General features: G+C 35.6%; 1 protein-coding gene across 3 annotated transcripts in view; it reads left to right on the top strand.

Annotated features, from left to right (window-relative positions):
- ULK4 (unc-51 like kinase 4) overlaps positions 1 to 20283 on the top strand; it is a 624778-nt gene that overhangs the window by 160691 nt on the left and 443804 nt on the right. For all 3 annotated transcript variants that reach the window (XM_074272175.1, XM_074272174.1, XM_074272171.1), the window contains exon 21: positions 1287 to 1469. In XM_074272175.1, coding sequence (XP_074128276.1) covers positions 1287 to 1469 — 183 coding nt within the window. The remainder of the gene's footprint in view (positions 1 to 1286; positions 1470 to 20283) is intronic.

Here is a 20283-nt window from a genome sequence, read left to right as displayed (position 1 = left end):
CTGCAACTTGCAATAAAGTGAAGTGCAATAACATGAGATATAGAAAAGCAAGACAGCCTGTTCCCAAGGAGCTCACATTCTGATGGGGGAAACAAGGGGCAACTCAGAGAGATCGGTGCCATGGTCCTTAGAGTGCAGTGGGGGCAAAGCTGAGGATAGTGCCGCTTCTGTAGTGTAATTTCCACTGATAGAACCATTACCCGTTTCCGATGAAAGCGCCAGCTTCTTTAGGAGCTAGAACTTTCTTTTCTAAACTTAAAGGCCATAGCTGCTGAGGAGGTGGGGGCTGGGGCACCCCGAGAGCCGAGAGCCACATGCCAGTTTGGCGACCAAGGTCAATTCCCTGGATGGTGGCTGCTGAGGCTGGGGAGATCTTGGGCTCTGGGAATCCAGGTTCTGGGCTGTTTCCATCCAGATCAGAGAAGACATGGTGATTGTGAGTGTGCGGCTTGCCTGCCGTGCGCTTCCTCCGGCCTGTCCCTCTGGATGCCCTGATGCTTTTAGGTTGACTTGTGAGTACAGTTGGCTGGCAGATTCAGCTCCGCGTGTTCCACCTGAAGTGCAATCTGGCTGCTCTGTTCTCTGGATTCTTCCCAGCCCTTCCCTTAGTAAATCTTCCTTTCTAGGTTTTGGAGCTGCCCCCTGCTTTCAAACTCAGTCTAATTGCCTCATTGCTGGCAGCAATGTGCACCTTTATTTGATTTGATTTTTTTTTTTAGGGGGGGTGACTGCCTATAATAGTTACTCCAGTCTGAAACAAATTATTTTTCTTTAGAAAAGCTTCCTATTCCCTTCCTTTCCCTCCTCATCTTATTGTCAGCTTCATCTCAACCAGGATATTAGCATTTCTAATATCCACTTTTACATTTAAATAACTTTTGATTATAAATTGGGATTTCAGTTTAAATTGCAGGCAGAATATTCCATGTTTATTATAATAAATGCTTTAATAAAACTATAAATAATTCACTCAAAGTTTAGATTTCTCCCAGGACAGAAGGTCTGTGAATTAGCTATTTGTCTTAATACAAGGTTGAAATGGTATCTAACATATTTAGTTAATAAATCAAAAAAAATTGAATGCAAAGTCTATATTTCCTAATTTGAGAGTCGAGTTATTGCTTCATATAAAATTCATTAATTTCTTCCATCTTCCTTTTATAATAAAGGGAAGAGAGGAGGAACAAAATATGGCAACACTTGCTGCTTACCCAAGATAAATTTCACTTGGGGAACATGGTAATACAAATAGATTATCTAATAAAGCTGCTCTTCTGTCTGCCCAGGCTCTGTGCAGAATCACGCGCCATTCCCCTAACGCTTTCCAGAATGTGATTGAAAAGGTGGGCCTGACTTCAGTCATCAACTCCTTGGCATCTGCCATCTGCAAAGTGCAGCAGTACATGCTGACCTTGTTCACTGCTATGTTGTCCTGTGGAATTCACCTTCAGAGACTCATTCAAGAAAAGGTTGGATTTTTCATTTGCTCTACATTGCAAATTGTGTTCAAGTTTTGCTTTTTTTGTTTTATTGTTTCCCTCTGCCTTTCTTTCTCCTTATGACTTTTACTTTTACCAGATCATAAGAGATGAACATTTAACACATATTCAACCTGAATTTTAGCATCTTTGCAACGTCCATCAATTATTGCTGGATGTGACCCCTGAGGACAAACAGAATAAGACTAACTCTCCTTTCCTTCATGATAACTTTTAAGATAAGTATAGAGAGCTACCAGTTTTCTCCTCCATTTTCTCTTCTCTCAATTAAACAACCTCAGGTCATTCAACAAATCTTATGGAATGAAAGGTAAAACCTCTCACAACCCTGGTCTTCCTCTGGAACATTTTTTCAGCATATCAGTGTTCAGCCTAAATCAGGGTACCAGTAATTGAAAACAGCATTAAAGCCCTAGTCATCTTCCCATCATGCTGTTCTAATTTTCTGAAAAAGGCAAGGCCGGTTAATTTTATTTATTTATGTTTTTAAAAATAGCTTTTTGTTTTCAAAATAAATGCCAAGATAATTTTCAATATTTACCCTTGCAAAAACCTTGTGCTCCAAATTTTTCCTCCCTCCCTTTTCCTCACTCTCTTCCCTTAGACAGCAAGTAATCCAATATATATTAAATATGTGATAATTCTTCTATACATATTTCCACATTTATGAATTATACTGTATAAAAAGTAATTAGATAAAAAGGAAATAAAAGGAGAAAGGGAAAAAAGCAAGCAAACAATAACAAAACAAGTGAAAAAAACTATGTTTTTCCAGACATTCAGTCCCAACAGATGGCTCTCCCCATCACAAATGTATTGGAATTGGCCTGAATCACCTCATAGTTGTAGAGTCACGTCCATCAGAATTGCTCATCACTTAATCTTGCTGTTATTGTGTACAATGTTCTCTTGGTTCTATTTATTTCATTCAGCATCAGTTCATTAAGTCTCTCCAGGCCTTTCTGAAGTCCTCCTTCTGGTCACTTCTTATAGAACAATAATATTCCATAACATTCCTCTACTATAACTTATTCGGCCATTCTCTAACTGATGGGCATCCACTCAGTTTCCAGTTTCTTGCCCCTACAAAGAGGGCTGCCACAAACATTTTTGCACATGTGCCTTTTCCCTTTCTTATGATCTTTTTAGGATATAGGCCCAGTAGAGAGACTGCTGGATCAAAGGATATGCACAGTTTGATAGCCCATTGGGCATAGTTCCAAAATGCTCTCCAGAATGGTTGGATCTGTTCACAACTCCACCAGCAATCTATTAGTGTTCCCACATCCCCTCCATTATATTTTCCTGTCATTGTCAATCTGAGAGGTCTGAGGTGGTATCTCAAAGTTGTCTTAATTTGCATTTCTCTGATCAATAATGATTTAAAGCATTTTCCATATGACTAAAAATGGCTTTAATTTCTTCATCTGAAAATTGTTGTGTTCTTTATCAAGTGAAGAATGGCTTGTATTCTTATAAATTTGAGTCAATTCTCTATATATTTTAGAAATGAAGGCCAGTTAATTTTAGCAAAACAATTTAAATCCTTGGAATTATAGAAAGCATAAAATGTTAAGATGAAAGAGACTTGAGTCCTGTTGATCACCTTGTTTAAAATAAATTTCTTCAGTGAAGCTGTTTTTGTTCCATATGCCCATTTTGGGGAAGGAAATATTTAAGCAATAGCAATATTGTCCCTAGTGCTCCCATTGTCTGTTCCATATTTTACTTCTGGTCTCCATCTCCTCTGTTCCCAATAGTTTCTGGCCACCCAGATAATTTCTTGTTATTGTTTTTGGTTGGTTGGTTAGTTGGGGTTTTTTGAGGCAATTGGGGCTAAATGACTTGTCCAGGGTCACACAAGGCAGCAAGTATCTGGACCTAGATTTGAACTCAGGTCCTCTTGACTCCATGGCCAGTGCTCTATTCATTGTGCCATCTATCTGCCCCCCAGGTAGGCTTTTATGCTCCTTGTAAAGGCCCTGTCTGATACTCTCCTCATAACCTGGAAGAGGTTTTTTACAGAGTCTCCCACTGTATCCTGGGCCGTTGTCAGTCATCCTGACCCATGTCTGGCAGTTGCTCTCCCATAAGTCTGGAGGAGAAGGTGAGGCTGGTGGCCCTGCCCAGCTTGGCCTTTTTAAAATCCAAGTCACTGAGTCAAACCACCCCCTCCCAATGTCACTGGTCCTCTTTGAGAATGAAGATGAACAATAAACTGCCAACAACGAACATTTGGAAAGTACTCTCGGTGCTGGCACCCATTTGGTTTCCATGACAACCCTTCAGAATAGGTTTTACAGCCCCACCTTACAGATGGGGAAACTGAGAGATTGGGACTCGCTCCTCAGGGTCCCAGGGAGGATACAGGCCTTGGTCGAGCATCCTTTACGTACCTCTCTGCCGCCTTTCACACCCTAGTAGCTATGACGTTTCTGACTGCTTTGGCATGGACCTGGTAGTTTGTGGGGGTGGATGAACACCAAAGAGAAAGGGAGGAAACTTGGCTTCATCCTCCCTTTGCCCCTGAGCTAGCTGGCCATGGAAGGCTGAGCCGACATCGATTATCTCAAGACTGTGGTGTATTAAAAGGTGGGGGTAAGAGTAAGTGATTCCAAATTCCCTTGATTATATTCTACAAATACCAACACAACATTTCCATTTACAGTCTAAACTCGTCTGATATTCAACATTTGAATTCAACTGGTTTTGATTTCTAAGTTCAAATATAGTCACGTATCTTGTCATTGCATTCCTGACCTGATGCATTCCATTATCATAAATAATTGCCACTATTCTGTGTTTGTTGAGCCTGTGGAAAAGCCATAGACTGGGATGAATCCTCTGAGAATTTGTTCTTATTTCCTTGTTAATAGACTTAATTTTATGAAGTGTAGGAAAGAGCTATTTCCTCCATACTTTGTATTCATTATTGTTACTAAAATTCTTCCAAAGTTCCTCCTTATTATCATTCTATCATTTTACAATACTAGAAAAAACCCACTTCTTTTGTGCTCAAGTATTTTTGGTAAAGGAAAGCATTTATTTAATTTCAGTACAGATCAGGATCTGTTCCATGAACAATTGAATAACTTACTGAAAGGAGAAAAAATAAAATCAATATACATTTTTGTACATTCTTTATTATTGGTAAGCAAACTTAAATATATTTTTAGAGAAATAAAATGTGCAATGTAATGTACAAAATTTATTTTGTTACTTTTTATTACCAATAATACTTTGAAGTATACTCATGGTTGGTGACAATAAACAGCTTTGCCTCTCAGCACATAACCCTTCAGTCTTGCAGTGCATCTGGGATCTCTTTAATGGTGGGGGAGGCTTCCTTCTATGCCTTCTCACTTGGTGCCATTTTGGACTGTGCCCTTCGATTGGTGTTTCTTTGAAGATCTACTTCATTTAGGATGAACATTCTAAGCCTAATGTTCTTGAACTTTTTAAAAGAGCATTTTGAAAACTGTATTTCAATCCAGTTTGTAATCCTGTTTATTTTATTTTGTGCATGTAAGGATCTTATTCTGGGAAGGAATTGCCAGGAGCTCCATGCCCCAGAGAAGGTCAGGAGCTCTTGCTTGTGGGCCACATTGTGAGCACCAGTGCAGCAATTGAGCTCTCAGTCCTACCTCTTAGTTCACTTTTTGGGGTATTTCAGTTGGGCCTGCCCTCTGACTTTTCTGACCATACATTTCCTAGTTGATGTCTTTTACGTCTGTCACATGAAGTGGTGTGCTCTGGCCTAGTTGTGTCCCATATGTGCCTCATCAATGTTTTTGGTTTGCCTCAAATTTTGATTCTTTGCAGATTCTGGTTGTACTGTTCATTGCAACTGTGCAATGTTATCAGAACCATATTAGTGTCATGAAGTCAAGTTTTTAACTGTTAGGAAATAGGTCTAGGTCATTCTAGACAATTTAGAAAAGCAGTCTAGCATGCTCTTTTCCTTCTCCAGGTCTGAGCTTAGCTATATGAGAACTGGTGTGGCCCAGTGGCCATTCCTGTTAATGGCAAATTAACTTTTTACCAAATTAAGTCCTGTTTAATTTTCATACTTTAGCCCAATTATTCCTCAAGGCCATTTACAGGATGATAATTAAGAAAGAGAGCTTAATAGCTACAGCTAAATTTGGGAATAGACAGTTCTGGAGGCAAAACAGCCAGTCTTTCCAGTTGGATAGGAGGAGCTGAATCCTATGGCAGCTTACTGAAGTCCAGGTGATATAGGCCCATTGACTTGTTTTTTAGACTTATACTAAGGTCAGAAAATAGAGGGTCATTGTCCATACTTGTTCTGGATCAGACTATGGAAGCACTAAAAGCTTCCAGGTCCCTAGGTTGGGTTGTTCCTGAGAGCCTGGAATAATAACACTCCTGTTGTGATGGTTCAAGTTGTTTTGAGTCTTGTCCAATTCTTTGTGACTATCCTTGGAGTTTTCTTCGCATCTCCAAGGAGTAGTTTGCCATTTCTTCCTCTAGCTCATTTTACAGATGAGAAAACTGAGATAAACAGGGTTAAGTGACTTGCCCAGCCTCACATAGCTAGGAAGTGTCTGAGGGCAGATTGCACTCTACCCACTCTGCCATGAAGCTGCCCATAACAACACACAGCATCCATCAAAAGGAGCAATAGGATCATTTCAGATCTTCCTTCCAGAAGTGCAGCAAAACCCAGCCCTAATAAAAAGCATGAAGTCAAGAAGTAGGCTGGGAGAGTGAGCCAACCAAAATGAATTCCAACCTCAAAAAATCCTCTTATGAGAACAGCGATATTCAAGACACAAATCCGGAGGAAGAGAATGACTCCAAAACTTTTACAAGCAAGTTCTCAAAGAAAAACACAGTTTGTGTATAAGTTGAAGTAGAATTTCTGGAAGAGTTGAAGCAAGAAATTTTTTAACTTAAAATGTTTTTATAAATGAAATGAGAGAGAGAGAGAGAAATGAAACTGGAGGAAAAATTTGGAACAGAAAGGTGTGTGATGGATAAAATAATTGCTAAGTGAATCATACAAGAATGTTAAAGCCATATTCAAGCAACAAACTCCTTGAAAATTAGGAAAATTAGAGATCAAGTAGAAGCCAATGAATTCAATAGGCAATAAAAATCTTTTAAAAAACTTGAATTATCATAGAGAAGTAGCATCTCAAAACCAATAGGTAGCATAATAAGGGACTGGCACCAGGAGCTATCCCCATAGGGAGTCGTTAAATCTACTTCCCCAAACTCATCCCCATTGATTCATACCCAAATGCTCATCTACCTCTACCTGAGGTGACCCAGAGCTCTTCCCCACTTTGACCCTTGGATCAACTATTCTCTTTCCAACATCTCATTTTTGTAGGGACAGTCTGTTCTGCCATTGATCACCAAGGATCTTGGGATCTTGCTATCTGTCCTGATACTTTGCCTGCCAATTCTCAAATTATTATTCCACAATGCCTTATGCCCATACACTGTGACTCTTTAAGAGAATAAGTTGTAAAGATGATGAAAATTGCCACTACTAGAGTTTCTTCATCTAGAAGTTTTCTGTTTTTTTGAAATCTAAAGTTTATGTCCCTGTCCTTCACATAATTGTAAAGAAAATAAATATTAGTAATTTTCATGGGCCAGGCACTGGCAGCTGGAGTGATTAGGAAGAGGTTTCATATAGAAGGTGGCACTTGAGTTATGTTTTAAAAAATACTAAATATTTTTCAACTATGCTAAAGTAGCAAATTTATTCATTTAAAACAGTATATTTATTTTATAGTCTTCTGTTTAGCAGAATAGCCAGACTTAACTGTTTATTACCTGTGTAACATTGGATAAGTCATTGACTTCTCTCAACCTTTATTTTCCCATCTATAAAATGGGAACAATAATGCCTATGTAGGTACTATAGAGGGTTTAAGTATCAAGTAAAATATAGAAAGCTCATCGCACATCTTAAAATGATATATAAACGGCAGTTATTATGATTAGATGCAATGTTAACAATTTTCTGGGAAGGTCTTTAGCAAGTATATGTTGGATTATGATAATATTTAGTACAATTTAAGTTTGCCTAAGCTATATTATTACCCTCTATAGGAAATCATCATAAGAGAATTTATTTTGAACTAGCAAATTTTTATTTTTAAATAAAGAATTTTTTAAAACAGTTAGACTATAATACCATGATTTTATCAGTGTTTTCAAATTCAAATAGATCTGTTGAAAACCATATATGCTCAAAGTACCATGGCTTAGAGTTGCATTAAATGCATGGTTACAACCCCATCATTACTTCCTGTATAAATTTAAGCCCTTTTAATTCTTCTGCTGTAATAATACAATAACTTTATATGCAGAGAGGATCTTTGAAATCACTAACAAATTTGCTTCCCTCGCCTTGTCTTACCCCTATCTTTTTAAGGTTATAGGATCACAGTAAGTTATTTTTAGAGATTATCACAAGTTACAGCTTTTAAAGTAAAGGTTTGATTTGAGTTAGGCTAGAAGCAGCTTTGATCATTGAAACTGAAGGTTTTGGTGGGAATTAGACACATACACAAACACATAGAATTGTGTAAATGAGAACATGATAGCATTCAAAAGGATCTTTTTTTTTTCTTTTTTGGTTAATGTCTCTCTTATAATATCCTTACCTCATTTTAAAAAATGCTGGTCAAGGTTGATTTCTTGGGAAATTTTCAATAGCCTTACTCTATGATTGAAATAAAAAGTATCGATGGAAAATGTCTTTGTGGAAGAAAAAAGAATTATATCTGTGAAAAGGATTGTCTTATTTGCCTTTTGGACTTCATTTTCTGTGTACTTTCTTTAGCTCATCTGAAAGTGTTGATCTCTGGAGAAATTTCAGCATTGCATCTTCTGTCAGGAGTGCCTTCTAAAGGTACAGAGAGGTCTTATTTTGCAGTATTCTCTCCACAGCTTCCAGGGCTACTGGTGATGATTGGGGTGGTGGCAGGTGAATAAAACTCCTGTCTGGAAGTAGACAGGTCATTTGCAGGTAGCTATGAACCTGGCTTGGATGTAAAAGAGCCAAACAAGAAAGTCACTGATTGGGATGAGCTGTGCTTAAAGGCACATGAAAGGGATGTCCCTCCTGGAGGTAAAGAAACTGGGAGGTTTAGAGGTGCATCTTCTTTCCTTGCTTTATCACGGGGAGAGGGGTGGTGCTCAGGGCTTTGACTTGGTTCCTAGTACTCTCACATATACAAACACTGAAAATTTATGAGGTGAATTGTATCATCAGGATCCGCCCAGTCCTGTATTGCTTGTTTTCTGGAGTTTGGAGTGAGATTTGGTAATCCAATACCTTTTTTTTTTTTTTTTTTGTCTAGATTCATGTCATTTAGAAGTTGTATGAAAGAAAATACATTTCCGATAGTTACATTTGCCAATGCGATTTTTCCTTAAGCTAATGAAGTTGACATATACCTAGTTTATAATATGCAAGGAGAGAACTGAGCATGGAAAGAATCAAGTGTTGGGTTTAGAGTATTCTTAAGTATTACCAACAGAATTGGAAGAGAGTACAAAAAAAACAGCTAAAGTTCAACACTATCACATAAATTTTTCAAAAGGAAATATTTTGGCAATAATAAAAAACTATTTTATAATAAAGAAATTTAAAAAATGATCTAATTGATGGGTTATACATATGCGGAGAATTTGGTCTCTGTGTTGTTCATCTGGGTCAGTATTCCCTTGCTGTAAGGTATAATTTTTTTTTTTTTTTGGAATAAGGCCTGAAGAAAATTTCTTTTATGAGACCTTTTTTGACCCTTACCTAATGTTCACAAAATGTTTCATCCTTGGGAGCTCCGTTCAAGTTAAAGCTCCTTATGCTTGGCCTGAGGCAAAAGAGGATTTTGAAGGAAAAAGTTTGAAGTTAATTGGACAACCTGTTATTGAGTAATAAGGCTTAGAAAAATAGCTTTTTTTTACCCATTTTTTTGTTAAAGTTCCCCAGCCAGTCTTCCTCCCACCCCTGAATAGGATTTAGAAGATGCTATTCTAAGAAATTCAAACAATTATATACCAACTCTCAACAAGAACTTTGGCCTTTGTGGTTTAACACAATTTACTTCACCAATGGAAAAGAATATTCTGAGGGCAAATATCTATTACCTTTGTATAATCCTTGATAAAAGTTATTGATGCCATTGGCTCTTATGGCTTATTTACAGGAATAGTAATTTATCCAGAGTTTTAAATGATACCAGTCCATTGACATCATTATCTTGAATGGCTAGGCCATGGAGACACTTTGAGGTGATATTTTGAATGGATCTGTTGCTTTCAGTCTCTGGAAATTTAGTATAAAAATCCACAATGAACTTCCATTCATATATCTTCTCTATGATCATTGGTTTTTATTTCTATTTCGTTTATATATTTAGATAATACTTGGCTGTTTTTTTATATTTTCTGAGCAATAAAAAAGCTCTTACTAAAAATGTTTAATATCACTCATATTTAATGTACAAATGAAAGTCACTGGAATAGATAAAATGCTGTGAAAGTTAAAACATTTAAGCATTTATATGAAATCATTGAATAGACAACATATGCATTCACTTATGTACCTGAAAGAAGGAAATTAAATTGTAAAAACAAAATCAGATTCTGTAGCTTTATGTTTTGATTTTTTTTAAAGTCTGAATTAATAAAAAGACATGTTTTGCATGAGACATTTTACTTACAAAATGGACCAAGGTTCTTTAACGAAAGTGTAACCCAAGAACATTTTTATATTCAATCAGGACATTCATTATTTTCCCTTTTAAATGCCTACAGGAACTATGTCAAAGTAGTTGTCCTCATGCATTTCTCATTGTTTTTCCTTGGGGCCATTATCAGTTGATGGCCAGACTGGGCTCATTGAATTTTAGCTGTGCCAGCAAGTCAGAAGCAGATCAATTCTCCCTCTTGAGATTTGCAAGGGATCAATTTGCAGTTCTTTGCTTCGTTAGTTTATATTTATTTAATATTTCTCTTTTAAAACATATTGACTGGAGGAATATTTTCATCAATTGGTCCCTTTCTGAGATTGAAATAATAATCCTTTGTTGTGAAACTAGTTGTGTGGGACACTTATCTTTTAGATATATGTAAATTAGTAGTATCTGTAATGTTTTGTAGTCATTCTCTTTACATTGGATGAAAAGAACTAATAAGCCAAAGAAGTAATAAAAATGCCTCCTATACTGTCAACTAGAATTCAGTTTGGAACATCTAACTGTCAGACATAAGCATTTTGAAGCATTGAGCCCTGTAAAGTATTGAATACTTCGACCAGAACTAGAAATATAAGGGTGTTTTGCATTATCATCTGAGGATGGATATAGATTAGGTACACTAAAAAATTGGCAAAAGAAAATAAAGAATTCACATCAAAACTGAATACATGGAAGACTGCAGATTCAAGTGGACTGAGAGTATAGATTATCTATTCTCTAAAGCAGAGATTTTTTAACCTTTTCCATGTTTTCAAGCCCTTTTGACAATATATATTTGGGGAAGCCTAAGAACCCCATCTTAGAATGAATAAATAAAACACTTAGAATTACAAAGGAAACTAATTATATTAGGATACATAGGATACATAACTTGTCCCCCAAGTTAACCCTTTTTTTCTAAAAATTGAGGTTTTTTTTTATACCAAATTTTTGCTGCTAATGTCTAACCTTTCAAGGTGGAGAGTTCAGAGACTCACAGGCATTCAGTGTACTGCAGATGTATTAAGTGTGCAACCCTGGGGGATAATGCTCTCAATATAGAAAGACCTTATTGATAGAAAATGAGATGTAGTTATTCTTTCCTTTGCTGCTGCCATTGTCCATCAACTAATTGGAGTATATATGTCAAAGTAGCTATTCTTTTCATTTCCTTCTCTCAGAATCTAATCAAAATAGATTCAAGACAGAAGACATTGGTTTGGGACCCCAAATTGGAGTTTAGAATGTGCTGCTGCTTTCTTTATGCATTGAAGATGCTTTTCTCTTCCTGTGGATGTTTAGGTAGTCTTTGCATTTTCAACATAAAACACAGACCTATTGGGTTATAGTTTAATAACGATCCTCATTTGCAAAGTGAATTATAAAATCTTAATCTCTTGGCATTCAGAGAGGTCCAGGGCACAGGTTCACTCTTATTTACTTTGCACACATAAATATAATTTACATAGCATTTATAGGTTCAGTAGTTGGAGATGACCTTTTTTAAATGCTTTGCATTTGGATATGTTCAAATATCCAACCCAATGTTCCATTTTAGTTAGACATTCTGTCTCAGATATCAGTATGGCATATATTTTAGTCATCGGATGACATAATTCTTGTTGGCAGGATCTTCAATTTAGATCATTTTTTTCCTTGTTCAAATTGATATATCCTCAGGATCATATCCATTCAACTCTTGTCTTCTGCCCCTGCAGGACCGTACCAAGCAGATTTGCACATATTTTCTTGCTTTTAGTCTCATAATCTTTTTTTAGTTCCTCCTAAGTCAGAGTGATTCCTGAAGTGGACACCTCTTGAATCTGTTCGGGCAGTTCTAAAGTTAGCAATATTTAAATTTCTAGAAAGTGGTGATGTAAGATTGCTTCTTCCACAGTACCTGTCATTTGCCATCATAGGCTCATCCTCATTTTTCTGAAACCAGAATAAGAAATTGGAATAAAAGTTTTAAGATCTTCTGTTCAACATTGCCGTGATACAAATGATAGACCACCGGAAAATCCTTAAACCTTTTCGTGTTTTAAAGACCTATGAAAATGAGCCAGTCAGTATGATTTCAGGTACATTCTATGAATGATTTTTCTAGGTTGAATTGCTCTTTGAAAGGCTTCCCTATTTGATTTTATCATTTAAGATGATTAATCAGTGCAGTAACAGACAGGAAGTACTTGATTGGTATAGTAGCTCTCTCCTGGGATGAGGCAGAAAGTTTCTATGGCCAGCTCCATGAGCTTAGCTGATGTCTCTGTGCACTTCTAGCGAGTATATGGGTAGTTTTAATTTGTACAACATCTGTGGCTTAAAGGTTTTTGTTTAGACACGTTAAATGAAGATTTTATTATCTCTAAAGAGAATGCCTCTCATTGCCATGCTTAACACCACTGTGTATCATTTCAGTTAAAGTCTAAAGTTAAGGAATGAAACAATGGTAATAGATTTAACATAAATTGTTTACAAATTGGATTTGGATTTTCTTTGTGAGTTATCTTTTAAATACATTTCAGTTTTCTGCCAAACAATTCCAGAGCACAATGAGGAAATCAGCAAATGCAAGCACTGTTAGGGTTTACATTGATTTTTAATCATTGTGACAGAAAACAATAAAAGGATGACTGAGTATTGTAGCTTCTCTTAATGCCTGTAAGCAGAGTCTAATGATTTTTGTCCTTTTTTTATTATTTTGGTAGTTGGGCATAATATAGAAACACAATGTTTATCAAAACCACAGAGAATTGGGTGTGTTTATGAACATTATTTTTAACACTTTTTAAAGACTTCAATAATTTGATGAATATAACTGCACATATGCACATATGTAGTGTCAAAACAAATGTTGGGGAAGAAAAAAGCCAGTGAGTAATATGTTGGAGAGGTTATGGAAGAATGAAGTATTAGGGAAAGGCCATGGAGTTTGGAGGGCATGGTGGTGAATTTAAAGTTCAGAATGCGGGCAGCTGGGCCTATGAGATAGATGGCCGCCCTGTCCCCTCTTCTGAAGTGGAGGAGTTCCTTGTTCCACCCTCCCATCAGAGGAGCAGAGTACTGATCAGGTGTGAATCACAAGTCAAAGTGGGTGTTGCAAGTTGCATTTCCTTAATGATGAGTTGATCAAGGACATTGTGAAGAAGCCAGAGAGATTCCAAACAAGTGCAAAGAAGGAAATGAGGAGGTATCTGAATCTTGTGTTTGATAAACTCAGGGGTCCCTAATAATTCACTATTTGACAAACTGGAAAGTATTCTGACAGGAAATGAGCTCAGTCTATATGGGCATGACGTAGACATAAAAGGTGACAGCATAAACAAATGAGAGGAGCAAGTAAGAAGCAATCTTTTAGATCAGTAGATAGGATAAGAGTTCTTGAGCAAATAAAAGCTAGAGATGATCAAGATATGAAGATTAAAAATAACAATTTTGATAAAATGGTTTTATATTCATAAATGGGTATAGAAATAAAATAAAATGGTCTTATAACAAAATAAGTAATAAGTTTTGTACAAATAAATCAAATGCAGCAAAAATTAGAAGGGGATCAAGTTTCTCTGATAAAAGTCTACTTCCCAAGATATTTAGGGGACTGATCCATATTCTTAATAATGAAACTGATGCCTCCATTGATAAATGCTCAAAGGATAGAAACGGGAAGTTTTCAGAGGAGGAAATCCAAATGATCAATAACCATATGAAAAAATACTCAGGATTACTACTAATAAAAGAAATGCACATTGGATCAACTCTGATGCCTTGCCTGACACGCATTAGATTGGCAGACTTGACAAAAAAGTAAAATTACAGATATTGGAGAAGCTGTGGAAAAATGAGTACATTAATACAGTGTTGATAGTATATTAATCCACTATTGGTATAGCTCCAAAGTTATTGATTGTGTAGACTCTTTGACTCAGGGATACCATTAGTAGACCTAGACTCCTCTCCCCCAATGAGACCAGAGAAAAAGGATAAGCGCTGCACTTAGAAAATTATCTGTAGCAGCTGCTTGAATTTTGTTATTCTTGGTGTTGGTGGTGGTGGTGAACTGGAAACTGAGAGGATGACCACGATTTGGGGAACATAGGAAGAAATTATGGTACAGGAATGGAATGTAACTGTTGTACTATACAAAATGAAGGACTTGGTTTCAGGGAGGAAAATTTAAATGGATTTCTGCAGAATTAAATGAGAAAAGCCTGGAGAATAATTTGAACTATAGCATCAATATTGGAAATACAAACAGCTTTGGAGCCTTCAGAACAATAAATTACCCATCTCAATGTTGAAGAGCTGATGATGAAGAATGCTACCCATCTCCTGATAGAGAAAGGGGGATAGGGTAATATGTCGAATGAAACACATGTTTTTGGATATGCCCAATATGAAAATTTGTTTTGCTTGATTATGTATGTTTGTCAAAATAATTTTATTTTTCTTTTTTAGGAGGATGAGGACATGGGGAAGTGGTGCTAGATTCTTTGTTAATTTAAAAAAAGAAAATTGAACTAAAAAATAAAAATTTTTTTTTTAAAAATAGGAATGTTTGGATAGCAGTGTACATCAGATCTCTTCTGTCTTTAAATTTTTGTAAGTTCTATAATTCAATTAAATTATTTTGCTGAAATAATTTTTCCTTGTTTGTTTTTTTTTTTTTTTTTTTTTTTTTTTAAGAAAAGAAGAATAGCATGACCTTAAAAGGGAAGATGACTAAACCTCTCAAGCTGTTTTCAATCTTAGTATCTTGGTTGGGGTTGGACATTGATGAGCTAGAGAACATTCTAGATGAGGCCAGCCAGAGGGGTGAAGGGCCTAATGTTCATTCCTTAAGATTTATTGAATGAACTTGGGATATTTACTCAAAAGAGGAGAAAGTTGAGGAGAAACTTTAGAATAAGAATTAGGCTTATTTTGTTTGGCCTTAGAGGTCCCACCCAGCAATAATTAGTGGGAGTTTCAAAAAGGTTAAAATGTAGATTGAATATGGGGAAAAACTTCCAACAATTATAAGTTATAAGACTTAGAAATATTGTCTGATGTAAAGTCACACTTTGCAGAAAAAATGTAGAATCTTGAAATACTGACACATTCTCTTATTGTACACAGTGCTGAGGTTCTCTTACGATTTACTTTAAAACTGCAATTAAAAATGTATAAAAAAGAAAAGAAAAAAATTTTTTAAAGAAGTACACACAAAAAAATTAAGCAATCAAAACCTCTCCTCATTTTTCCTTAACTTGATTTCCTTGACACTGAGTCTCCCATTTTCTTTGGCATCCTAAAATAATTATTTTTAGATTAGACTAATGTAGAAAATAGGCCATAAAAAGCACAAGGAAAGTTGAGGGATTTTTTTTCTATTAATATTCTTGTCAAATCTGTCCTTCCAAAAAGCTTTGCCCAATATAGCACATTTCAGTGGAATTATCACCTCTTTCCCTAAACTCTTTATTTATAGAGCTTTTAAAGAGGCTATAAATATGAACATTTGAGAGAAAAATAAAGGCTTCCTAACTTCATTGAAGTTCATAGGACTGTTGCAAGCCAAGTATCTGCCACATCAGGCAATATTTATAAGTCTTGTAATAATACATAAACATGAAGCAAATTAACTAAAGCATATCCCAATTTCTTTACTATGGTGTCCTGGTAGGAAAGCATTTGAGACAGTGGACATGTTTACTAATAGCATGTATTTGATAGTATTCTTCCTTTTATTTTTTTGGACCCTACTGCAAGTTTGCAGAAAAGTAAAACTGACTTTTATTTTTCCTAAGCAAAAGTAAAAACAAAGCCCCAAAACAAACAAATAACCCCCTCCCCAGCATCATAGCCCATTTCTTTCATGTAAGTCTTAGAAAATACTTTGCAAATAGTTGCCCATTTGACCTTCACAGTAACACATAAATTATTTTGTTAGTTCGCAGGACTATTCTTTTGTAAGACAAATGATAACCCAAATATCTTTTCATCCTGTGTTTTTGTCCAAATTCTTCCATCATTTCTCCAGAGTATCCACTCAGCATATTAGAGACCTTTTTATTTTTATTTTTATTTTTTTAAATGTTTCATACCTAGCAATTCAACATTCAGGCTATCCATTTGTTATTCCTTACCCTTGGAAAATGACTCATTTTCCATACTTAAGCATACTCCTTTGCATTTTATTGAGCATTTTCTGCATGTATTTCATCATTGGGAATATACTGAATCTTCCTGAAATGACCACATACCTTTCACATTGTCTTTTGAGTTACTTATAGTTTGGATTCTTTGGACATTAAAATATAGTAGAGTGGAAGCTCTTTGAGGGAGGGACTTTGGCTTTTGTATTTGTATCTCTAGCCTAGCAGAATGCCTGGCACATAGAAAGCACTTATTATATGAATATTGATTGATCATTCTAAAATTAGCATCCATACTGGCATTTACCAAGATTATTTTATCCAAAAAAGACTTTTTCCAGGAGGGAGCAGCTTGATTTCCTTCACAGCATTGTACATAATCCAGTCTGACTTCAGCCTGTTTACTTCTGAATCCAGTTCATTACCCAAGTAGGACTCATCTAAGATAGGTGTTTTGATGTAACCACTTGTCTCTGCTTATCCAACTACATGTGTTAATGTATACTTGTCTACTTGATTTTTCCCTTTCTTAGGGTTTGTGGTCTTTATTGAAGAGGGCTTGTATTATTACAGCACTCGTAAATATTGAGCAGGTAACATCCAGATCCAGAAACAAGAAGGTTTAGAAAATATCTCAGTTGTTATAAGGTATCTTTCTTCCACTTGGATTTTTCAGAAATCATTCTCTATGACAGCTACAAAGTGCCGGCAGTAAGCATAAGTCTCTTTGTTTTATGCCTCATGTGATAACAGTAATAAGAGGATTGCTGAACAAAGTTATCAATAGTTGCATCTATCTAGAAATTTTGCTTGATTTTAAATTATGTATAAGATGCTGTGTTAGAAGAATTTTTTCATATCTGAATTTTGCTCTTTCAAATCAAATTATTCCAGTGCTTGACAATTAAATACTTGAAAAAAATTCATTGTCTCAGAATTTTAAATATTCTTTTTTTCCTGCATTGATTTTTGGGGCTATATTAAAAAGAGTTAATGCATTATAGTCAGGTATAGTCCCAGTAAGTAGCTTATTTATTCAGTAGTATCTAGCAGGAGATATGATATGAATTAATAGAGAAAGCTAAATATAAATACCTATTCTAGATTGAATAAATATTTTAGTCCAGGAAATCTGTTTTTGGGGGGGAATCTAGCCTTAGTTGTAATAGCTTTTGCTTCTTGCTTAAAAAATAACCAACAAACTCATACTGCCCCAATTTTTCTCCTTGCTGTGATGATTTGGGCTATAAATGGCCTATAGACATTTGGAAACATAAGACTGGACAAGTCCTATGCTAATTGTTAGTTTAGAGATTAAGGCTGTCAAAGTATAAAAACTCCCAGAATGAATGATATCAGAGAGAGAGCATAGACCTGAGAATAGGGTGTGCTTAGAGCAGTGGTCTTCAAACTTTTTAAATAGGGGCCAGTTCACTGTCCCTCAGACTGTGGGAGGGCCAGACTGTAGTAAAACAAAAGCTCACACTCTGTCTCCGCCCCTCAGCCCATTTGCCATAACCCAGCGGGCCGCATAAAAGTCCTTGGTCTACAGCATCTGGCCCGGGCAGTAGTTTGAGAACCCCTGGTTTAGAGTATTCGGGTCCATCAGAATTAGTGTGCAGCAGGAGGAGAAGAGAAGTAAAACAGTTTTGTTTTTCCTTTATTAACACTTCATTCCCCCTCCCCAAGGTACATGTAAAATTTTTAAATTTTAGTTTTTAAAACTTTGAGTTCCAGATTCTCACTTCCCATTGATAATGCCAGCAATTCTATATAGGTTATACATATATAGTCACGCAAAAAATTTCCATGAAAGTTATGTTGTGAAAGAAAACAGACAAAAAACCCTCAAGAAAAGTAAAGTTTAAAAAAAAAAGCATGCTTCATTTTATATTCAGACACTGGGTATAAATAGCATTTTTCATCATAACTCCTTCAGAGTTGCCTTGATTCATTGTTTTGCTGAGAATAATTATGTCATTTACAACTGATCATCTTACAATATTGCTGGTATTTTGTTTATAGTATGTTTCAATTTGCATCAGGCCACAGAAGTCTTTCAAGTTTTTCTGAGAGCATCTTGCTCATCATTTCTTTTAGCATAACAATTTTTCATTATAATCACATGCCACAATTTATTCAGCCATTCCCCAATTGATGGGCAGAAATAAGACAGTTTGAAAAAAAGCTGAGAAAAACCAGTGTTATGAAAGTTATGGGGAAAAGTACATTTCAAGGGCAGAGCACTCATACTTGGAAAAAGTCTCAGAAATACATTGAAGTCAACAAAAAGAAAGGTCTTAGTAATAGAAGGGCACAAATGGAAGAATGGGTCAAGTCATTGTTCTTTTTAAGGAAAATATTTCCAAATCTAAGTAGTCTTTTGACAAAGGCACTTCTTAATTTAATTTAAATTTTTTGTGTGTTTTAAAAATAATTTTATTTATGCTTAATATACTTTATTTAGAAATCATGTTGAGAGAGAAAAATCAGAGTAAGAAATAAAAATATGAGAGAGATAAAAAACAGAAAAAAATAGATGAACATAGCATTGGTTTCTTAAAAATAATTTTTAAAAATTTATTATAACTTTTTATTTACTAGATATATGCATGGATAATTTTATAGCATTGACAATTGCCAAACCTTTTGTTCCAACTTTTCCCCTCCTTCCCCCTAATCTCTCCCCCAGATGGCAGGTTGACCAATTTAATTTAAATTTAAAAAAAAAATTCAGCAGTATTTTATTTTTCCAATTATATGTACAGATAGTTTTCAGTATTAATTTTTGTTAGATTTTGAATTCCTATTTTTTCTCCTTCTCTTACCTTCCCCATCATCAAGACAATAAGCAATCTGATATGTTATACTTGTACAGTCATTTTAAACATTTCCATGTTAGTCATATTGTGAAAGAAAAAAAATAGAACAAAAGGGGAAAACTATAAGAAAGAAAAAGCAAACACACAAAAAAGGTAAAAATGGTATGCTTTGATCCACATTTAATCTCTCTGCATGCAGATAGTAGTTTCTATCCCAAGTCTGTTGGAATTGTCTTGGATCTCTCTATTGCTGGGAAGAGCTAAGTTGATCCTAGTTGATCATCACATAATCTTGCTGATCTTCTGTACAATTTTCTTCTGGTTCAGCCTACTTCACTCAACATCAGTTCATGTAAGTCTTTTCAGGCTTTTCTGAAATCAGCCTGCTCATCATTTTTTATAGAACAATAACATTCCATTATATTCAAATACCATAGCTTATTTGGCCATTCCTCCGAATGACGGGCGTGCACTCCTTGCACCACAGAAAGAACTGCTACAAATATTTTTGTACTTGTGGTCCCTTTTCCCTTTTTTCTGATCTCTTTGAGATACAGATTCAGAAGTGAAGCTGCTGTATCAAAGGGTATACACAGTTTTATAGAGAACTTTTTAATCTTTGTAAAGCCTAGTATATCTGTCTTGTGAGTTTTCAATATACTGCATTTTAGGTCTGTGTATCAGTAAGTGCCTAGAGGATTGGGCTTATGAGATCAATGAAAATAAATTTTCTAGATCCAGGCATAGATTTTTATTTCAGATGGGCTAGAAACTTCCAAAAAAAATCTCTTTATCTTTCTTGTGCTTTCTGCCCCCCCCCCCAAATAAAAGTTTGCATCAGAACTACATAAAAATAATAAGGAAGACAGATTTTTGAGGAATGAGTATTTAGAACTCCAAAAATTCATTTGTCTGAAGGGAGAGTAATACTATTATCATTTGGTGTTAGGCAGTTATTTCAGTGGAATAAGTGAGATGCCCTTCAGTGTACATATCTCTGTAAAGTATTTTGCACATTGCTATTTTCACTCTATTTCTCCAGCTCTAAAGGCCTTGCTGAAGTGGAGCATTATCTATTTTGCCCAATGATTTCGTGCAGTGA

Source organism: Sminthopsis crassicaudata, chromosome 5 (assembly GCF_048593235.1).
Source record: "Sminthopsis crassicaudata isolate SCR6 chromosome 5, ASM4859323v1, whole genome shotgun sequence".
NCBI classification, from domain to species: Eukaryota; Metazoa; Chordata; class Mammalia; order Dasyuromorphia; family Dasyuridae; genus Sminthopsis; species Sminthopsis crassicaudata.
Note: the sequence above shows the minus strand (reverse complement) of the source record. Positions and strands in the feature narration are given on the sequence as shown.